This window comes from Coptis chinensis, chromosome 8 (genome assembly GCF_015680905.1).
Source record: "Coptis chinensis isolate HL-2020 chromosome 8, ASM1568090v1, whole genome shotgun sequence".
Taxonomy (NCBI): Eukaryota; Viridiplantae; Streptophyta; class Magnoliopsida; order Ranunculales; family Ranunculaceae; genus Coptis; species Coptis chinensis.
Window position 1 is genome coordinate 15492532 of NC_141463.1, and position 20855 is coordinate 15513386.

General features: G+C 38.8%; 1 protein-coding gene and 1 long non-coding RNA gene across 5 annotated transcripts in view; one reads left to right on the forward strand and one right to left on the reverse strand.

Annotated features, from left to right (window-relative positions):
* PHYLLO (2-oxoglutarate decarboxylase/hydro-lyase/magnesium ion-binding protein) overlaps nt 1-20560 on the reverse strand; it is a 37447-nt gene extending 16887 nt beyond the window's left edge. Inside the window, exons 1-10 of one of the 4 annotated variants that reach the window (XM_086581327.1) lie at nt 20200-20560; nt 19901-20118; nt 18631-18748; nt 18316-18432; nt 17055-17138; nt 15615-15674; nt 15398-15466; nt 4327-4431; nt 3943-4137; nt 3291-3389 (exon numbers count right to left, since the gene is read on the reverse strand). In XM_086581327.1, the coding sequence (XP_086437453.1) occupies nt 3291-3389; nt 3943-4137; nt 4327-4431; nt 15398-15466; nt 15615-15674; nt 17055-17138; nt 18316-18432; nt 18631-18748; nt 19901-20118; nt 20200-20535 (1401 nt within the window). In that variant the 5' untranslated portion in view covers nt 20536-20560. Of the gene's footprint in view, nt 1-3290; nt 3390-3942; nt 4138-4326; nt 4432-15397; nt 15467-15543; nt 15675-17054; nt 17139-17435; nt 17806-18315; nt 18433-18630; nt 18749-19900; nt 20119-20199 lie in introns of those variants that run through there. The other 3 variants (XM_086581329.1, XM_086581328.1, XM_086581330.1) reach the window with 3 other exon arrangements.
* LOC147480185 (uncharacterized) lies at nt 12598-13645 on the forward strand. The gene is made up of 2 exons (XR_015206840.1): nt 12598-13131; nt 13269-13645. It is a non-coding gene; the product is annotated as an uncharacterized LOC147480185 (long non-coding RNA).
* Nucleotides 20561-20855: the final 295 nt, after the last annotated feature.

Below are 20855 nucleotides of genomic sequence, written 5' to 3' on the forward strand. Positions count from 1 at the left end.
ATGCCTTTGCGCTCCCACTAATGACATGTCTTAGACAGAATTCAGCTCTCCGAACAAGGCTAAAGACTACAAAAGGAAGAAAAGAAGGATGAAGAAAAAGAAAGTAAAATTTGTAGCACCCCACCATGGCACCACCTACTACAACATGTTGATACTGTACCCACCTTAGTCACCCAAAGGCCCATGTCCAAAGCCTGCCCATCTATGGGTGTGGGGTTTTCTCAAAGGCCTCGACATTACTAAGTGGTAGTCGATCCAATATAACCAGGAACCAAGACAGTTTCCTATTAGCCATCTGATATGGGACTAAACCCCCAATCCAGGATACCACAATCCTACCATCTTAGGAACAAGCCGTCCACGACTTGGATATCAATCACTAACGTCGAGACCTTTTGAGAAAAGCCCACACCCGTGGACGGGTAGGCTTTGGACCTGGGCCTTTGGGTGTCCAAGGGGGGACAGCATTGACATTGTTGGTAGTTTGGGTCGTTACAATTGGTTTCAGAGCTAATGACGACTTTCTCCTAAGGTGGTGGGATTGTGATGTCGTAGGTACATTTAGTCCCACATAGCAGGCTTGGATCTGGCTTTATTACCACTTACTAGTATCGAGGCCTTTTGAGTTAAAAGCCCGCACCCATAGATTGACAGGCTTTGAGCCTTGGCCTTGGCCTTTGGATGGCGTAAGTGGAGACAATATCTATTGGTAGGTGGTACTAGGGTCACTAAAATAATGGTTTTGATGTGTGATCTCAACAGAAAGGTCTCGTTAGGGGCGTTTGGAAATATAAACTTTGTCAAAAAAATGACTTGCAAATCAAAAGTTATAACACTTTGAATTTTGTAAATAATAAAAAACAAAACCAAGTGTCCAAAATTCATAGCCACATGTTATAGTCACTTTTCTCATTTTTAATTTAACCTTCACACCTTCTATTTACATGTGTGCGATGAAAAAACTTCAAAGCTGAGAAATGACTATCAATCCTAGTCTCTGGATCTAAACTAATGGTGGGCCCTACATATCTTCCATGTTGTACAGATATACAAGATTATGATAAAAGTATTACAAACACTAGCATTTTGGGCACGCTCGATGAGCGTGAAATTTATTCTGGCACGCACGCGCGATGCGCATGTTTGTTTTTCGTGCTTATTTTATAATACATATCCGAAACGATGAGCGTGAAATTTATTCTAGCACGCGCGATGCGCCTGTTTTTTTTTTCCGTACTTAGTTTATGATAACTATCCGAAACCGAAATCAATCGGGTTAATAAAAAACCCTGATTCCAAAATTCAAATTTGAATCGATTATAAAAATTTAAATTCCCAACCCGATTTGTTGCTCTAGATGTAAAGAGATCTCACTAACACACTAATTTAGACTTAATATGTTAAATTTGTCGGGATAAAAAAATAATAAAATAAAATAAAACGCGCGATATGATGCGCATGTTTTTTTTCGCTATTATTTTATGATACATTTTCGAAACCGAAATCAAACGGGATAATAAAAAACTCAGAGTCCAAAATTTAAATTCGAATCAAACATAAAAATCTAAATTCCCGACCCGATTTGTTGTTATAGATGTAAAAAGGTCCAACTAACACACTGATTTAAACTAATTGTATTAAATTTGCTGGGGACTGTAAAAAATAAATAAATAAAACAAAAAAATGGCAGGAATAGTATTATTGGTGTTTTTTGGAAATTTTTTGGAATGTTATTTTTTTTGGTCAAACTTGGTCAACTGTCCAAACCGGTCAACTGTCTTAACCAGGTCAAACTTGTCCAAAAAATTCTGATGCAATGGTGACAACTCAATCAGTTCATTTACATTTACACCCCTACAAAAAAAGACAAAATAACAATAAAACAAAGATGGCATGAACCGTAATATCGGTATTTGGCAAGGATAAAACAAAGATGACATGAACAAAAAATATCGGTATTTGGCAAGGATAAAACAAAGATGGCATGAACCGTAATATCGGTATTTGGCAAGGGACAAATTCGGGGAAAAAAAATCCGGTCGATAGAAAAAGCTACTGTTACGGGGGGAGTTTTGTTTACAAGGTAAAGATATTCTAGCAAGTAACAGGGAGGTAAACGCAGATACAGCCAACGGTTTCTTCGAATGAAACATGGGGAAATGATTGCTAGCAAAAGATCATCTTTGACACATGCTATATTGACCCTATAGGAATGTACCATTGTAACATGTCAAAATGCAAAAGGGAAATAACAACATTCCAATACGAATAGGAAATCACTTGTTTTCTCTTCATTGAGGATAACATATATGGAAGATGATGTACTCACAACTGGAAGTTTAATTAATTAGACAGTATCCTTGAACAAGTTATAGTACTCTTTTTCTAGTTTTAAGGTTCTAAGCGTGTGTGGTGCCATGTTCACACTCTTCAACCCAATCGTACTAAATTGAATCCTAAAGCACTCAAAAGAAATTTTATTGCTATTTCCACACAAAAAGGTTAAAATGTTATCTTCAATCACACAAGAAAGTTATTTGCATGTGCAGCCACATATTAAGGTGTCCCTTTTCAGTCCAGGCTTGCCACTCTCCAGCGGGAGAGTTCTAGTACGAGAAATCTCATTTACATTTTGCCCCTTCAGCTGCATTGCCAGTTATGGGTGTTCCCTTACCCTTAACCAATGATTTTACACTTGATCAAAAGATGAGATCTTGTCTTCAAAAATTCTTCAGTCTTATGGATCAGTAATATCTTTTGAAAAGTTGCTTTGTCATGCAGTTTGTTGGGATATTCGGAAGCAAAGACAAGCATGAGGGTTCACATGAAGAAGAACAATTTTGAGGAAAACTGCTTGACCCACATTTTCTTGTGCCGCCAATTTGGAACTCCAAGGTTCATGCGCTCACACTTTGCTTGGCTGGACTTCATAACATGATCTAGATGATAATGTTGCATTTTTGCAAAGAAATCTCTTCTATTAGGATTTGTATTGCATTTGAACATGCAGGGGTTGGTTCACAACATTCTCTGACCTTGGTAATCAACATATAAGTATATGACCAAAACGTATAAGAAAGAAATAACCAATGGTCTATAACGTAATTTAATTTATCAAAGGTTTTCAAATTTACGTTATTTACTTTAAACGAATAATTCATATTTCAGAACTGTGTTCAATACTGATTCTTCCATTAACGGGAAGCAAGTCATGTTGATCTTAGCATGCACTTCTTACGTAGAAATAAAATACCATCAGTCAAGAGAAAAGTGGTGTAGAACCACCAAACCTGATTTATTGCTTGGTTTGCGCCAGCATTCTGCAGCTCTGGTGGGCGATCTGCTGTGAGTAATAGAAGGGGTACAAAATCTTGACTAGCCTCCACAACCTGTAAATGGTAGCTTATTAGATTTGAAACAAGGAAGAAAACTTATGAAACAAGGAACAGAAATGACATAATGTGAGGTGTAGACCAACTAGAGAAGTTTCCTCACGCAAGGATGATGAAAGCAGATACAGAATACAGTCTGTAACCATAGGATAATCCGTACTTGCATTCCAAGTAGGTGACTGCGATCCTTTAATTCCTTTAGGTTTTCTTTCATCTTCTGTTTTTTTTCCTTTTCCTTTATTGCTAATCGAGGCCACTCTAATGTTGAGAACCCGAGAAGAACAAACACTAGATCTATGATATTTAGAGTGCTCATAATATTCAGTTAAGATTGTTGGTCCATGTGTTTCAACTTTCAAGGATTCAGAGCTCGTGAGTCGTGAGATCTTTTGTGTAATGATAGATATCCTGAGTTGCTCAACGTATCTTCAAGTGAAAAACTAAGAAAAACGCAGTAGGCCTCTCTCAATCAAGAGATTTATAAGACTTGTGCCACTTGAAAAGGTATCAGTTGCCTTATACGAATGAAATGAGCATAAGCATATCTCACCGCTGGAAGAAGATTCGAGACTGCAGTGCCTGATGATGTTATAACTACGGCTGGTTTGTAGGACCCTCTTGCATAACCAACCGCATGAAATGCAAGTGAGCGCTCATCAAAGCATGATATGCAAGTCGTACGAGGATGACTTGAAGCAGCGACTGCAAGTGGAGATGATCTTGATCCTGGAGCAATGCAGAAGTACTAAAAATAAAGAATAAATCAGAAACATGTACTTGAATGACACAAAGATCAGATAATCAGTACAAAAATTTGCAGAGGATGACTTTGCTACTGCAGAATAGCAGAAATACATATTTTACAGTATTGAACGAACCCCAAAAATATACAAGGTCTCTAATAAGGATATGAAACTTAGTAATAAAACCTCACCGTCAGACCAAGTCGCGAACATTCTTCAATTATGAGTGATGCCCACACAGCATTAATGTTCGCAGAGTACTGCAGAAGGCAGCGTATTTCACTAGGGCGATCCAACTGAAGGTCATAACAGAGAAATATAACTTAATCCTGGAGTGAGAAATTTTGACTTGAATAAAATAAATTTACTATACAGATACTATAAACTGAGTAGCGTACTAGATATATGACCAAACAAAAGAAACAACTAATCACGCTAACCAAATAGGAATGTGAAAAAATGAAGGGCTATGTCCTTAGATAAGCAGCAATTCTTACTTACACAATTCAAATTTAAATAATGGATATCAAAGATCTAATCTCATAGTTTGTCATTGTAAGAGGGTATTTTTAGTATTATGTGTTTACTTCAAACTTTATGTGTATCTGGGCCTCACGTTTATATAAGTGAGCCCACTAGGGTTTCTCACTAATATAAATAAGAGATGAGAACTAGTTTATTCTAATTCTCTCAACTTCATTTCTCTAAACTAGTCTCTTAACTTGGTATCAGAGTAGGCTAGGGTTTGGTTCCAGCACCACCACCATAGTGGCGGCGGCCACCATTATTTCTTACTGCTCTCAATCTTCATTCTTTTCAGATTTTTTTTTTCTTTTCAATGGCTCATTTCCAGATCTAGTTCTGTCTCTCCAAATCAGATCTAGATCTGGACACACACACAAAAAAAAAACAGATCTAAAACATAGACAAGTCTTGTGCTTTTGGTGTTTAAGTTTATGTAATGGTTTCCAAGTGCAAAGAAATGTCTCCTTTGCTCTAGATATTTGACCGTATGTCTGAGAAGTTTCTTGTGTTCAAGCTTTGCAGCATTTGTATCTCGGATTTCGATGTGTAAGTCTATGTCTCTCTAGCCAGAGGGTGAGTTTGTTTGTGTTGATTGGTCTGTAGTGCTTGCTGTTCTTGTTTTGTTGTTTCAGTTTGTTTTTTTTTCGCTAGTCTATTGCTTTGGTGTTTGCAACTTATTACTTGGATAGTGGTTTCATGGCTATTACTAGTGAGACAACCACACAAATCACTTTTAGTGATAGCTTTGGTGCTCAGATCACCACTGTTAAGTTAAACTGTGATAGAAACTATCATGTGGGCAATTTTTTTTTTTTTTTATCGGTAAAACTCAATTTTATTTATTATAGATCCAAAGGTTACACATTACAAATTACATATAGATCTTAGGTAGCAAGTAGCTACTCGATCATACCCACTTGTACACTTAAGTTACAAGAGTATTTCAATCACATAGAAAATCGACATAACCCACTCCCCGGAAGCTTGGGCACACACTAGCCCATTCGAACAACAATTCTTTGACTTCTTCCACTATCTTATGTATCTCTTTCTCCTTGTGCTCAAAGATCCTCATATTTCTTTCTTTCCATAAAGTCCACATAATAGCACTAGGAAGATGATCCGCAAGCCACTTAGACTTGTTAGACAAAGAGCCCGCAATCAAATTCTTCACTAAGGCTTCTCTAACATTTAATGGTGGATCCCAAGGCCTATTGAATGAGAAGAAGAAATTCTTCCAAACATCACTCGCAAGTGGACAATTAAGAAGAAGGTGATCAATACTTTCATCCACCCTTTTGCAAAGTGAACAAAGGGTTGGGAGGTTCATACCCCTTCGATTAAGATTATCAACCGTTTTGATCCTTCCCAAGTGAGCCAACAAAAGAATGCCACTTTGAACGGGATAAACATCTTCTAAATCCTTTTATGTGGGAAATTAAGGATCCTCTCCGTAGTGTTGAGATGTTGCAAGGTAAACTCGTTGGCCAAGTTAAAGTAAAAAGATTTTACGGTAAATCCATCTTTCTCCTCCCAAATCCACTTCCTTGATTCAACCTCTCCAAATCTATTCCCCTCATGGTAAATGGACTCTAAGAAGGTCTCAAAGTTTTCTATCTCCCAATCATTAAGGCCTCTTCGAAGTGACACATTCCACACCACCCCTTGATTACTTCTCTCCAAATAATCCGATATCAAGGCTTTCTTATTGAACGCCAAGCTATAAATGTCATCAAATTGCTCCCTAAGTGTGGTTTCCCCCACCTATACATCATCCCAAAATGAAATGGTCTCCCCGGTTCCGGGTAGAAAAATCACGCCTTTCTTAAACTTGTCTCATACGCTTGCAATGCTCCTCCAAAGAGTCATCTCAAAGGATTTCTCAGTACCTTCCACAACCATTTATTAACCCCCTCTCCATACTTATCCACCACCACTCTTCGCCATAGACGTTCATCCTCCTCACCATATCTCCAACTCCATTTTGCTAGTAAAGCTTTATTCATGAGCAAGATGTGTTTGCACCCCAACCCTCCTTCCTTTGATAGACAAAGCCTATCCCATTTAACCATGTGCATTTTATTCTTCCCTTCTTCCCCTCCCCATATGAATCTCCTAGATAGCTTCACTAAGTGCCTAGCGACACTTTTAGGAATCAGAAACAAAGATAATAATTTGGGATAGTAGATAAAGTAGAGTTCACCAAAGTACATCTTCCCCCAATAGAAAAAGACACTTTGTTTTCCATCCCGCCAATCTACTTTCCACCCTATCAATTACCTTGGCCCAAATATCCTTGGACTTGCTTCTAGCTCCCAACGAAAGGCCCAAATAGTGTGTACTGAAAAGACATCCACCTCACAACCCAACACACTAGCAATATAGCCCAACCTTTCCACCACCCCCACTCCATAGATCCTCGACTTTGACAAGTTGATTCTAAGCTCGGAGGCCAACTCAAACCACCCAAGTAAGTATTTAAGTGCATTCGCATTATCCATCGTCGCACTTGTGAAAAACATGGTATCATCCGCAAATTGGAGGTGTGAGATGGATATAGACTCCATTCTACTTGAAGCTCTAAAACCATTAATGATTCCCCCTTCCACCAACATACTTGTCATTTTACTAAGTACCTCGGTAATCATGATAAAAAGGAAAGGTGATGGAGGATCACCTTGTCTCAATCCTCTAGAACTCCGGAAGAATCCATGTGGAACTCCATTGATGAGGGTGGAAAACTGCGCCATAGAAATGTATACACGAATCCATCATCTCCACCTAGCTCCAAACCCCATCTTCTCCATAACAAAATCCAAGAAATTCCACGACACATGGTCCTAAGCTTTCATGATGTCCACCTTGAGAACCATACCTCCACCACTCAATTTTTCTTTCGAATCAATTATCTCATTTGCAACCAAAGAACAATCAAGTATTTGTCTTTTTTCTAATAAATGCATTTCGGAAGCTTGAAATAATACCTCCCATAACCGCTTTCAACCCTGTAGCAAGATCTTTAGTGATGATTTTGTACAAAGATCCAAAAAGACTAATATGTCTATAGTCTTTCAACTCCTCCGCTCCTTTCTTCGGGATTAGTGTAATAAAAGTTGTTTTAAGGCGCCAATCTAGGTAGTTATCTCCATGAAACTCTTCTACCACCTTCATTACATCCTCCTTTAAAAAGTGCCAACACCTCTTGAAAAATGCACTAGGAAACCCATCCGGGCCCGGTGCTTTATCCCCACCAAGCATATCCACCGCATCTTTCACCTCTTGTTCAAGAATTGGAGACTCCAATCTTTCTTTATCTTCTAGCGAAATGCTATCAAGGTTAATCCCTTCCACTCTAGGCCGCCATCGATGAGGTTCTTTATAAAATTTCTTATAGAACTCCACCACATGATTTGCAATGACTTCCTTATCCTCCTCTAGCACACCCCCAATCCTAATTTTTGAGAGATTGTTAATTCTTCCTCTAGTCCTTGCCATTTTATGAAAATACTTAGTATTTCTCTCCCCCCCTCCTTCACCTCCACCACCCTTTTGATTTTTGTCTCCAAAACACCTCCTCCATCAAAGTAAGTGTATTAAGTACATTTTTTATTTCTTTTCTTCTTGCCACCTCCTCTCTAGTTAGTGTACCCTCTTCCTCCTTACGATCCAACTCGGCCACTTCCTCCAATTTCAAGCCAATTCTAATATCCACCCTACTAAAAATCTCCTTATTCCATGTCTTGAGGTTTACTTTCAAACTATTCAACTTTTTCCAAAACACAAACCCGCATTCCCATTGAAATGGAAAGACGCACACCAACTTTCCATCAAAGGAATGAGAGCATCATCTTTGAACCACATCATCTCAAGTTTGAAAGGCCTAGGCCCTCCTACTTTCTCCTCACAATCTAATAAAATTGGACAATGATCCGAAATAGGTTTCGGTAATGCATGCAAAGACTCTTTTGGAAACATCTCCTCCCACTCCGGACTCACAATAAACCTATCAATGCGACTCAATGAAGGATTACCCTCACCCCTCGAGAAAGTGAATATCAACAAGATAATTCCTATTGACAAAAGAAGAAAACTCCCCCATAAACCTATCTTCTCCGCTAACCCCCTTCTTTCCCAAACAAATCTAGTTGCATTAAAATCACCCCCAAGACACCACATATCCCCGTTCCAAGCTCTTACATCCTCCAATTCCATCCAAAAGTCATCTTTGAACCCGTAATCCACCGGCCCATAAATGTTAGAAATCATACACCAAGGTTGGTCCACTCCCCATCTACAACGAATAGTAAGAGAGAAAGCTCCTTCCAAGACCTCACTCACCTCCACCACTTCCTTATCCCATTAAGAAATCACACCTCCAGACCTTCCCGTCCTCCCCAAAGAAGGCACGAAAGCAAAGCCCATATTCCCACTTCCCCATAGTTGTCTTGTTCTACGTAAACTCATACTATCCCATCTTCTTTTCTCCTTTCCTCCTACCCCATTAACATTCCAAGAAAGAATAACTGGCTTTAACATGAAAAATGAGCTCTCCCCATGTCTTTGTCAACCTCCTCTTCCGAATACTCATAATCAACCGAGTCTTCATATCCCGAATCCGAAGAAAGATCATTATAGGCCTCCCAAGGATCCCTCGCAATGTTCTCGGCGGCCCTTCTTTCTTCCTCCCCACTCTCCATGAGTTGAATGATCTTCTCTCTCCTCTCCTCAACCCGTACACCCCATCTTTCACCAAAAGATAAAAAGTTTTCTCTTTGTTCCCTCACCCTCTCACCTTCTACGTCTTTTTCATTGAAACCATTCACCACCCCTTCACATCCAACAGGAGGATTGTGGTCACCAACTTCCTTATTTTGCACCCCCTCTCCCTCATCAATAACACTCACCAGTAACTCCCAAACATTTTGACAAAATGCGGCTAGAAACCCCTTGTTTCCTACACCCGGCATCACCACTGTGCTTGCCACCAACTAGAGCAGATATCTGTATGGCAGCCTGAACTAGCGTCTCAGTTGTAGGTATTGCTCCTGGAATAAGCCCCTCATTAACGCCTTCCTGAGTTCCTGCACCAAACTCTCCCATATGGGTTCGGTTTGCTGTCAAACCAGCCTCTGAGTTCCCCTCCTTACTTGCTTCTCCACATAGAGAATCCCTCCTAAGTGACTCCTCTAAACTTCTCTGCCTGACCTCAACAAACCCAATTGTCGCAGGATGATTATCTCCACCATAATTGTCCAAAACATTCATTAAGTTTTTCCTTCTTCTTTCTCTCTTATACCTATATCAAAATTTTTGTGATTCCCTCAAGTCTTTACTTGCTATTCTCTGATTTTGGCACTGTAGTAACAGCTGATCCAATTTCTCCATGATAAATTTCTCTGCATACCCTTTCTCTAACCTATTTTCCTTTCGATCAGATTGCAATTTCTTACCTCCTCCTATAGACGATAACTCTGACAAGCTCACTTGGTTCCTTCTCTGGAGTCTGCTTCTAAACCCCGCTGAGTTACAGTTGAGTACATGACCCGAAGGGTGAAGTGACAGATCATATGTGGGCAAATGCTGTTAGTGTTTTTAACTGCAAAGAAAAAATTAAAGGTTTTGTCTGAAGATCCACCTCCTGTCCAAGATGCCAAATATGAGGATTTGCAAAGTCAAAATTCTACAGTCATGACTTGGTTGTGGAACGAGCCATCCGTCTCTGCAAATGTTATGTATATGAAGACTGCTAAAGGCAATTTGGAATTCCATAAAGAAGAAGCAAAGGGAAGAATTTCAGACAGCATTGTTTTTATCTGGTTTGGGTCCTGATTTTGCTGCGATTAAAGCACAGATTCTGGCTGGTGAAAGCCTACCTAGTGCTTCTATTGCATACTCTCGTGTTCTACGTGCTACAGGACTGGTATCTAACACCACTAGCACTATCCCTACCGAGTCTTCTGCCCTTGTTTCTGGTCGAGTTGAGGGAGGTTGTGGTTCAGGCCGTGGAGGTCGTGGTACAGGCCGCAGTTTTGGGCGTGGAGATCATGACTCACGGTGTACACATTGTGGTAGATTTAATCACACCGAGGAGTATTGTTGGGACAAATGGGGGAAACCTGCTTGGGCCAACCAGGCAGTAGAGGAAACTGGGCATCAGGCAGTTATAGACTCCACTAGTCATCCTCTCACTTGTAATGGGTCCTCATCTCATGTCACCCGCGAGGAGTTTAATCAGTTATTGCATTCATTACAAGCTATGACCCCTGCCTCATCATCTACCCACACTGCTACACTTGCCAATTCAGGTAATCCGGTTGGGCTAACTGCTCATTCTTGTTCTTCTTGGGTCATTGACTCAGGTGCCAGCTCTCATATGACAGGTACCCCTTCTTTATTCTCTTCATTTCACCCTTATAAGTCTAGTATTGTTTTAGCTGATGGATCTACTCGTCAAGTTTCTGGTCGAGGTGATGTCTGTAATGTTGGTTCCTTGTCTTTGTCATCTGCATTATTAGTTCCCAAGTTCCCATTCAATCTGTTATCAGTTAGTCAGTTAGTCAGCTTACGAAAGTCTTGAATTGTTCGGTAACCTTTTGTCCAAATTCTTGTGTTTTTCAGGACCTTTTGACGAAGAAGGTGATTGGTTCGGGGTATGAGAGGAACGGTCTATACTATCTTAATCAAAATCACCCCTCATCTCACTCTGCCATGGCTGCTAGCTATATAGCACCGATACGTCCCTAAGGGTGAAGTATCCATGTCCAATACATGTCTGACACGGATACACCCCGATACGCGTCCGATACATGTCGGATACGCGATTTGGAGTATCCGATTTTATAATTAATTTTTTAATTTCCGACACGCGGAGGGGACAGTAATCTCACACATACAAGAATTTTTTTTGGAACTTCAACAAAAAAAAAACAAGTGAAATAAAATCCAAGTTAAGAAGAGATGCATGAGAAGAAAGATGAAGTGAATCCAAGTTATACATGTAAGTTGCTGCTTAATGTGTTTGAATTGGTCATTTTATGAAGTAGAATTGCTATTTTTATTTGAATTTGGTGAAAAATGAATTATATATATATATATATATATATATATATATATATATATATATATATATATATATATATATATATATATTATTCAAACGTGTACATGACGTATCCGTGTCCTATATTTTTGAAAAATGTCGTGTCCACGTATCTGTGTCGTGTCGCGTATCGGTACCCGTGCTTCCTAGGCTGCTAGTATTTCTCCTCTCCAACTGCATTATCGCTTGGGACATCCGTCATTGTCAAAGTTGTGTCAAGTTGTTCCTAATCTGAGTTCTAATTCTAAACTAGAATGTGAAGTGTGTCAATTAGGGAAACACCACCGTAGTTCATTTCCTAGTCGTGTCGAGCGTCGTAAGTTGCGTCTTTTTGATGTAGTTCACACAGATATTTTGGGTCCGAGTCGAATAAAAAGTTTGTCTGGTTTTTCATACTTTGTTATCTTTGTTGATGATTATTCCCGTATGACATGGATTTATTTACTTAATGATCGTTCTGAACTACCACACGTGCTTTTTACTTTTTATAAGGGAATTTCTGTGCAATATGGTATTTCTATTCGTGTTATTCGTTCAGACAATGCTCGTGAGTATACCCAAGATATCGTCCAAAATTTTTGTGTTGATAATGGTATAATTCATCATACTACTTGCACCCATACCTCACAACAGAATGGTGTGACAAAGCGCAAGCATCGTCGTATCCTTGACGTCACCCGTACTCTTATGTTTCACATGCATTTGCCTAAGCCATACTGGGCAGATGCAGTTCTCACAGCTGTTTATTTTCACTTCCATTTTAGCCGAAAAACACCTTTTTCATTGTTACATTCTAATGTGTTACCATTTTCACTTCCACCAAAAGCGCTGGGTGCCGCTTTTATTCATGTATTGGGGCCTGGCCAAGATAAACTCTCTCCTCGTGCAGTCAAATGTGTGTTTCTTGGTTACTCACGTACACAGAAGGGATATCGTTGTTACTCTCCCGTTTGTCGTCGATACTATGTTTGTGCAGATGTTACATTCTTTGAGTCAACATCTATTTTTTCACAATCATTTACACCTGATCTGATTGCTACCGGTAAGGGGGAGTCTCCATTAGTTGTCCTTCCATCTGATCCAATTCAGGTTCCCATATCTGATCCCTCGCCCTTATCTAGTAGTCAAGGGTAGTCTAAACCTACATCAAACAAGGAGATTCAAGTGTATAAGCGTCCTCCAAAAGCAACTTAGGTTCATCCACCTGAAGTGTCCTCGGCATCTGTGAATTCTGTTGATCGCCCTATTGCTCTTCGAAAGAGTACCAGATCTTGTACCACTCATTCAGAGCTTCAACCTCAAGTGCCCCTGACATCAATGCCTTCCACTCATGAGGATCCTTCCATTGATCTTCCTATTGCTCGTAGGAAAGGTACCAGATCTTGTACCACTCATCCTGTTGCTAATTTTGTTTGTTATGATAAACTTACTCCTGCGTTTAGGTCGTTTGCAATGGCTCTCTCTGTTGTTTCTGTTCCCTCTCTTATAAGCATGCATTATCTTCTCCAGGTTGGAAACAAGCTATGGATGAGGAAATTAAGGCCTTGCAACAAAATTGTACTTGGGAGTTGACAATTTTACCCAATGGAAAACAGGTTGTGAGATGTCGATGGGTGTACACAGTTAAATATCATCCAGATGGGACTGTTGCGCGTCTAAAGGCACGGTTAGTGGCTAAAGGGTTTACCCAAGTGTATGGAGTTGACTATTTTGAGACCTTTCTCCCGTTGCTCAACTGAATTCTGTTCGGATTCTTTTATCTGTTGTTGTTTGTTTGGGATGGCCCTTATATCAACTAGATGTAAAGAATGTTTTCCTGTATGGGGACTTACAAGAAGTTTATATGGAGCAACCTCTTGGTTGCATTGTATCTGGTCGTCCAAGAATGGTATGTCGTCTTAAAAAAGCTACTTATGGCCTAAAACAGTCTCCCCGAGCATGGTTTGATAAGTTTAGTTCTGTGGTTATTACCTTTGGGTTCCAACACTCCTCGTCAAACCACTATGTATTTGTTAGACAATCTTCACATGGTGTTATAGTTCTCATTGTTTACATCGACGATATCATTATCTCTGGAAGTAATTCCTCCAGCATTGCCTAATTAAAATCTCATCTTAGTAAACAGTTTCACACTAAGGACTTGGGTTTTCTTCGCTACTTTCTTAGCATTGAGGTAGCTTGTTCTCACCAAGGCCTTAGTTTATCACAAAGAAAGTATGTCCTTGATAACCTTGATTTGAAGATCCCGGTCATTATCATTGACTGGTTGGCAAACTAATTTATCTTACTGTCACTCGACCAGATATATCTTTTGCTATTGGAGTCGTTAGTCGGTTTATGCATGCACCTTGACAACCTCAATGGGATGCTGTTTGTCGCATCCTTCGCTACTTGAAGCATTCTCCTAGTCGTGGCTTGCTTTATCGCCCGTCACTATCATTATCAGTTGTTGGCTTTTCTGATGCAAATTAGGCTGGTAGTACTGTAGTAGATCTGATAGACATCTAAAAAAAAAAAAAAAAGAGATCTGATAGATGGTCTACATCCGGTTATTGTACGTTTGTTGGAGGTAATTTAGTAACTTGGCGAAATAAGAAGCAGTCTGTGGTTGCACGTTCTAGTGCTGAGGCTGAGTACCGTGCTATGGCCCATACGTCAACTGAGATGGTTTGGGTACAATCATTACTATCTGAGATGGGTGTTTCTTCCTCCAAGCCTATGACCATGTACTGTGATAACCAAACTGCCATCTTCATTGCTAGTAATCCAGTCTTCATGAGTGGACAAAGCATATTGAGGTGGACTGCCATTATATTCGTGATTTGGTTATGTCTAAGAGGATTGTCACACCGTACTTGCCGTCGTCTAATCAGCTTGATGATATTCTTACCAAAGCCTTGAGCAGGAATATGTTTTCCTCGTTTTGTAACAACTTGGGCATTCTTGAATCTTGATATATATGCTCCAGCTTGAGGGGGAGTGTAAGAGGGTATTTTTAGTATTATGTGTTTACTTTGCTTTTATGTGTATCTGGGCCTTACGTTTATATAAGTGAGCCCATTAGGGTTTGTCACTAATATAAATAAGAGATGAGAACTAGTTTATTCTAATTCTCTCAATTTCATTTCTCTAAACTAGTCTCTTAACTGTCATAAACTTTGGAGCCCCCAACTCAAAACCAATTGGCTATATTATACTACAAGGCTTTAAACATCCCAAGAATGCTTATATTATACTGCAAGGCGTTAAACATCCCATGCTGGACTATATCAAACATTTGCAACCCCCTCCTGTATGGCATTACATGAGTATAGCACGTGGACGGACATACTTGGGTTACATGGAGCAAACAGGCCCTATGGGATAGATACTAGCCTGCTATGATACCATCCTAAACTTCATTTCTCTAAACTAGTCTCTTAACTGTCATAAACTTTGGAGCATCCAACACAAAACTGATTGGCTATAAGTGGAGTGACCCCAGGAACGTTTATACTATTGCAGAATTTTAAACTTCCCAGTTCCCATGTGGGACTCAACTAAACATCTCAACAGTTTGATTTGTACAATTTTGAGCGATATGAATATATGAAAGTAAATTAACAAAACTGTTGGAAGAGATATAAGTAGATGAATACCACATTACGAGTGACAGCAGTTGTTGATGAAAGCCTGAAACAAAATCGGGAGGAAGTTGAAGCCTCTTTCTGCAAGAATATAAATAAAGCTTGAGACAGTCAGCCAACAAACAGTATCCACCATTAGAATCACATTAGAGGAAAACCTGCATGCTCCAAAGGAATAGGTCTGAACTGAACGTCGAGGGACTAGTTATTACCAGGATAAAGGGAATACCGGTTGCAAGTGACTAGCTCTGGAATGTTTTCCTTCAGTTGAATTAGCAGTTAAGCATACCTACAGAGTTCAATCACATCAACTAAAGAAAACCAAGAAGTCCAAACGAAGAAAATGATGATAAATGTGTTAGACACAGACCTGTTGAAGGTAATGTTAAAAGCAAACTGTGGCAGACAAACATGTATCTCTAAACTATCACAAAATCAATCACATATTATAGTAAGGAAACGGGTGCAATGAAATTTTATGACTGATAAGCCTACAAAACAAAGCAGGACTGAAATTTAATATAAAAATTGCAGACTCATGCACCTATAAAAATCAAATTGATTAGCACAAGAAAAGGAAATATGATCAAGACGGATGTTGAACACACCTTTTTTAACTGGTATAACTCAACCTAGTTTGACCATAAACCCTTTAACCCACAACGACGCCACCCCCTCACCCCCAAGGCCCATCTCAACGTGGAAGATTGTTAATAGATCTGCCCAACATTGACTCATGTTCAAGTAACAAAAGGACTTGATCTTCTTTTCCACTAGGTTGTTTTTCAACCCATCGTGCTTTACAGATATCTTTTTCATTGGGCTGACCATGATGATCATGACGACAGTCTTCTTTTGTGTTTAATATCTTTTTCTAATTATTGTGTTTAATAACCAGCTACATTACTTGCGGTTAATAACCAGCCATATTACTCAGAATAATGGATTGGCTACTCAATTCCACATTCAATGCGGTTATGTTTTACACAATTGCTTACAAGTGTGTTTAGTTGTTTACATTATTAAAATTTCCTTTTCCTTGAAAGAAAAATTCTGCATTTCCCTAAAATGTTTTTACTCCCAAGCTGATACAACTAATCCTCAAGTTATGGAGTTCCACCTTGCTCTTCCATACACTAGAACAAACATACTGACGACTCCCTGGTACTTCAAATCCTTAAAAGCAATGCACACCCGTTGATATAACTCTACAAAAGATTTCTGGACAAAGCCACACACCAAAACTCTCCATATGATTATTGGACGATGGTGTTATGTCAAATTCCTTAAAATCGATTACTAGTAAAACTTAATACATCCAAGAACTTTGCCAAATTAAAGGCAACATGATTTCTGTAAGAGGACATGATACCATAAACTCAAGAAGATATTTCATGAGCATTGAACTCATATGCCCTTACATGTCAAGCTCCACTTTAGCATCCACATTATTTCCAGGAATGCTGAGCTATTTAGCTGTCAGAACTTTGGTGACGACACTAATAAATGGATATGAAGAAGGGGGTCTTAAGTAATAATACATGACAAACATTTGAATAGTCGAGGCCTAGAAAATGCATATATCTAGAGTTTACAATGGTCTTAGGAAACTAGACCCAAATAGTATAAATCACCTTAACAATATGGGATGGACAACTGGAAGGAATACCATTTGAATTTTATTATCCTCCACTGAGCTGGACTTTCCAAAACCATAGTTTACGCAATTGTTGTGGCAGTTCTCTCTCGATGCCTGAAAGTAATTTACAATACACGTATTGAGAACATAGCGATAAAAGTTGCGCTAAACAGGTCAAAATAATATCTGCACAACACAGAGTTGTTATCAAATATACAAATTAGTGAAATTAAATTCATCGACAGAAGATGGTACAAGAAGAAAGATAAAAAAACATTAAAAAAATAATAATAATAATTAAATAATTAGATTTTTTTTTTTTTTTTTTTTTTTTTTAAAGGATACAAAGAAACTGTTTAAGTGCACCAGCTCTAACAGACAACAATCACAGCACTATGTTGGACTCAATACCTCTAACAGCATCTAGTTGTATTCCATCCCTACTTCCAAAAGACCCTACACAACTACCTGGTTTTTCCTATTTGGACATCGCAAGCAATTCTTGACTATTAGCTTTTCGGGAAGGGAGAACAAGAGCTATTCACACACATACTTCCTTCGGAGACTTTGTAGCTCTTAAATAAGGTTTTCCACCAAAGTTCATTTGGAGCAAGCGATTTTGAAGGAACCCTCTTGTTTCAGTCTTTTCATCCTTATTGGTTAGAGGTCTAAAGAAAGTGATTCACAAGTTTATAAATAGGATTTGGAAATCTTGCAGTAGCACAAAGGCAAATAACCTTATCCTCCCTCTCCTCCCCACCCTCCTTCTCTTGTGCTCTGTTGCTAGATGCAGACTCACATATGCAACCTCATAGAACTTATGGCTCTGGTGCAATGTTAACACTTAATACAATGAAGATGAGTATTTTATCAATGTTAGATGAGCAATACTTGACTATAATGGGTTTAAAGAGAAAACTGTCAATGTTGGATGAGCAATACTTGACTATAATGGGTTCAAAGAGAGAACTGTATTGAGGCTTAGCCTATGTTTGCTTGCAATATTTATATATACTGTGGACTACTGAACTTTCACACTGCATCATGATTATATAGCATAAAATGTTGTTTTGCTGAACAAAAGAGAGAGAGAGAGAGAGAGATCTGTATATCTCATAGAATAAAAATACCTAATTATTCCATGATTCCCATAGCCACACACAGGAAGCATCAAATTCATGGGAATCATAGATGTTACCAAAAAGTATTCTGCAGCCCAATGTGTTCATGATAAGTATAAACTGCTTACTGCAAAATGGAAAGAAAAAAGGAGTGGGGGATGGCAGATTACCTGATATAGAGATAATTTGAAAGAGCGAATGGCTTTGTCGAATGTACAAATTGTATAATCATCCCATGCCAATGTTGCTCCCAAGAGAGAAACACCTTCATAATCATCCAGCTCAATCTGTTAAAACGTTAATCTCAACTGTAAAAGGATCTATGACTAGAAACACAAAGTAGGAACTGATATACATGTAAGAAAATTGATAAGGTTTTAGCTTTCTTGATTAACGTTCAAGATTTGAAATAAAAAGATGAAAAATAGGTGACAGTATGATCAAAAATCGCATAAGATCAGAAAAGTGAGAGAATGAAATTTCACCTGAGGGATTAAAAAGTATAATGCATCAGTTGCATGCTTGATGGAAGATGATCCTGTGTCGACATTGATACCTATGAACCCATAAGCCCTTATCAGGGGTGAATCAACTGAAAGATATCTGCAGATGAATAAGTAGTAACACATTGTACACGTTTAGTTATTTCATATTACCATAGAACTGGGCTTGATGATTTATAATAAGAACAAGAACACAAAACCCTCAGAGTGTAAATAGTGTAAGTTGCTCTGTTAGCATGACATATTAAGTACCAGTGACAATAACATCAATATGGTTTTGCAAAATAAGTATAAGCCTTAGTAATATGCAATATGAATCACTTGAGATTTAGGAGAATAAGTAACTACATGACTTAAAAAAGGGAAAGGATATTCACAATAAGCTTTAATAACTCAGAAATGGAGAAAAGAGAATATGACAACATATATACAAATACACATGAGATAATAGGTTTACATCCAGAAATATTCAGGTCAGGGGCGCTGCCACTCGACCCCGAATGGACCAAATGCAAGAAAAGTAATTTCCTAAGAACTCCAACAGGCATCTTGGATGGGACTTGGCAATACACAATTCCATAGAAGAAAGGCATATTGTGAAGCTTTCTGCCCTTTGGGGTAGTTTGGGTGTTATTCCTTCTTTGAGGCCGGATAGGTATTATCCCCTCTAGACTACTCACAAGAGTTGGAGGTTCTCTTCTAAATCTTTGCATTATTATTCCCTTCGTATTATCTTTCCATCGCATGTCAAGAGGTCTTCCATATCTTCCTGGCACCTACATATGGAATATTCAAGTTCTAAGAAGACATCTCCAGAAGGGATTTAAGAAGTTTCTATTATGTAAATCCCTGATATTATCTTATACATATAGAGTGGTACAAGGCCGAAACCAACTAAGGATGAATCCTCTTTTTCTCTCTCAAAGTTTCGTTTCCATGAACAATAACTTAAGTTTACTTACAAATCCGAAGAACCCTCCCTACTCTTCTTTTCTTTTACCTTGGTGTTTTTCAGATATAGTGTCAGTGAGTCACTCTCTTATCCATTATCATATAGTGAGTCCATCAAACTGGATGTCTGTGTGAGTAGTTACCAGATCAGTGAAGGAGTTATTACTGTATCTTTCTGTCATTGTCGCATAGTCCTTGTTTTTATACGACTCAATTTACAATTCATTCTGACTATTAACCTTTCCGTTTTACGAAAAAATTAACGAGTCAACAACACTGATATTAGTATCTAGAAGTAAACCTTTCTATCAAACTCCAGTCGCTAGAGGCAGAAGAAGAGCCCGTAAATTGAACTGCAGCACCAATTCCAGATACACCATGTACTCCATCAAGCGAATGCGAGTCAGTAGGTGGGTGGTCCAGATTATTGTTTGAAAAATAAAACTGCGGAAACACTCCGGATGACTGAGGCTGACTACAAAACCAACTCAAAGCTTTCGCACTCGGTGGAACTGCAACCTACATACACACAACACATACAAATCACAATGTAGACCTTTTATAAATAAGCATTCCTCAAGTTGAAATAAGAGTATATACCTGAAACCTCAATATACCACTTTTACAACAAGGTGGATTGGATATCAACTTATCAACCTCCTCTTCAATCTTAACAAACCCGTGTTCAAGAGTCAATGCAGGAGGCAATGTACGTGTATAACAAATCTCCACGGGTGACAGATCATCATTTATTGATTCCACATTATCCACGCTACTACTCATTCCTCGAATAATAAGTTTGAAATTACTAGTGTGCTTGCGGAATGGTAGGAAATGAGAATGTAGGTAAATAGGACGAGATTTTGGAGAGTGTTGGATTCGTTTTTTGTTATTTGGGAGATTGAGGAAATGAGGTGGAGATAATGTAGATAACATGTTTCAAGGAAAAGTGAAGTGGAGTTTGAGAAATGAGGTTTTCAAGATATGAGGTTTGGGTTCGATATATCTGCCACGTCAGTTGATCCAAACGCTAATTTTCATTTTTAAGAGTAAATAAAATAAGAGCATGTCTTCAGTGCGCGTGATGTATGGCTACGCACAATTCCTGACCACATATTTTCCAACCCGTAACCGGTAGCCGAAGTGCCCACCTAAGGGTAGCGTTGGCATTTCACATATTTTCATTCATCCCCAATTTATCGTTATTTTTATTCTTCTCACCAGATTAAGGCCAAATCTTCTCACCCCTTTCACCT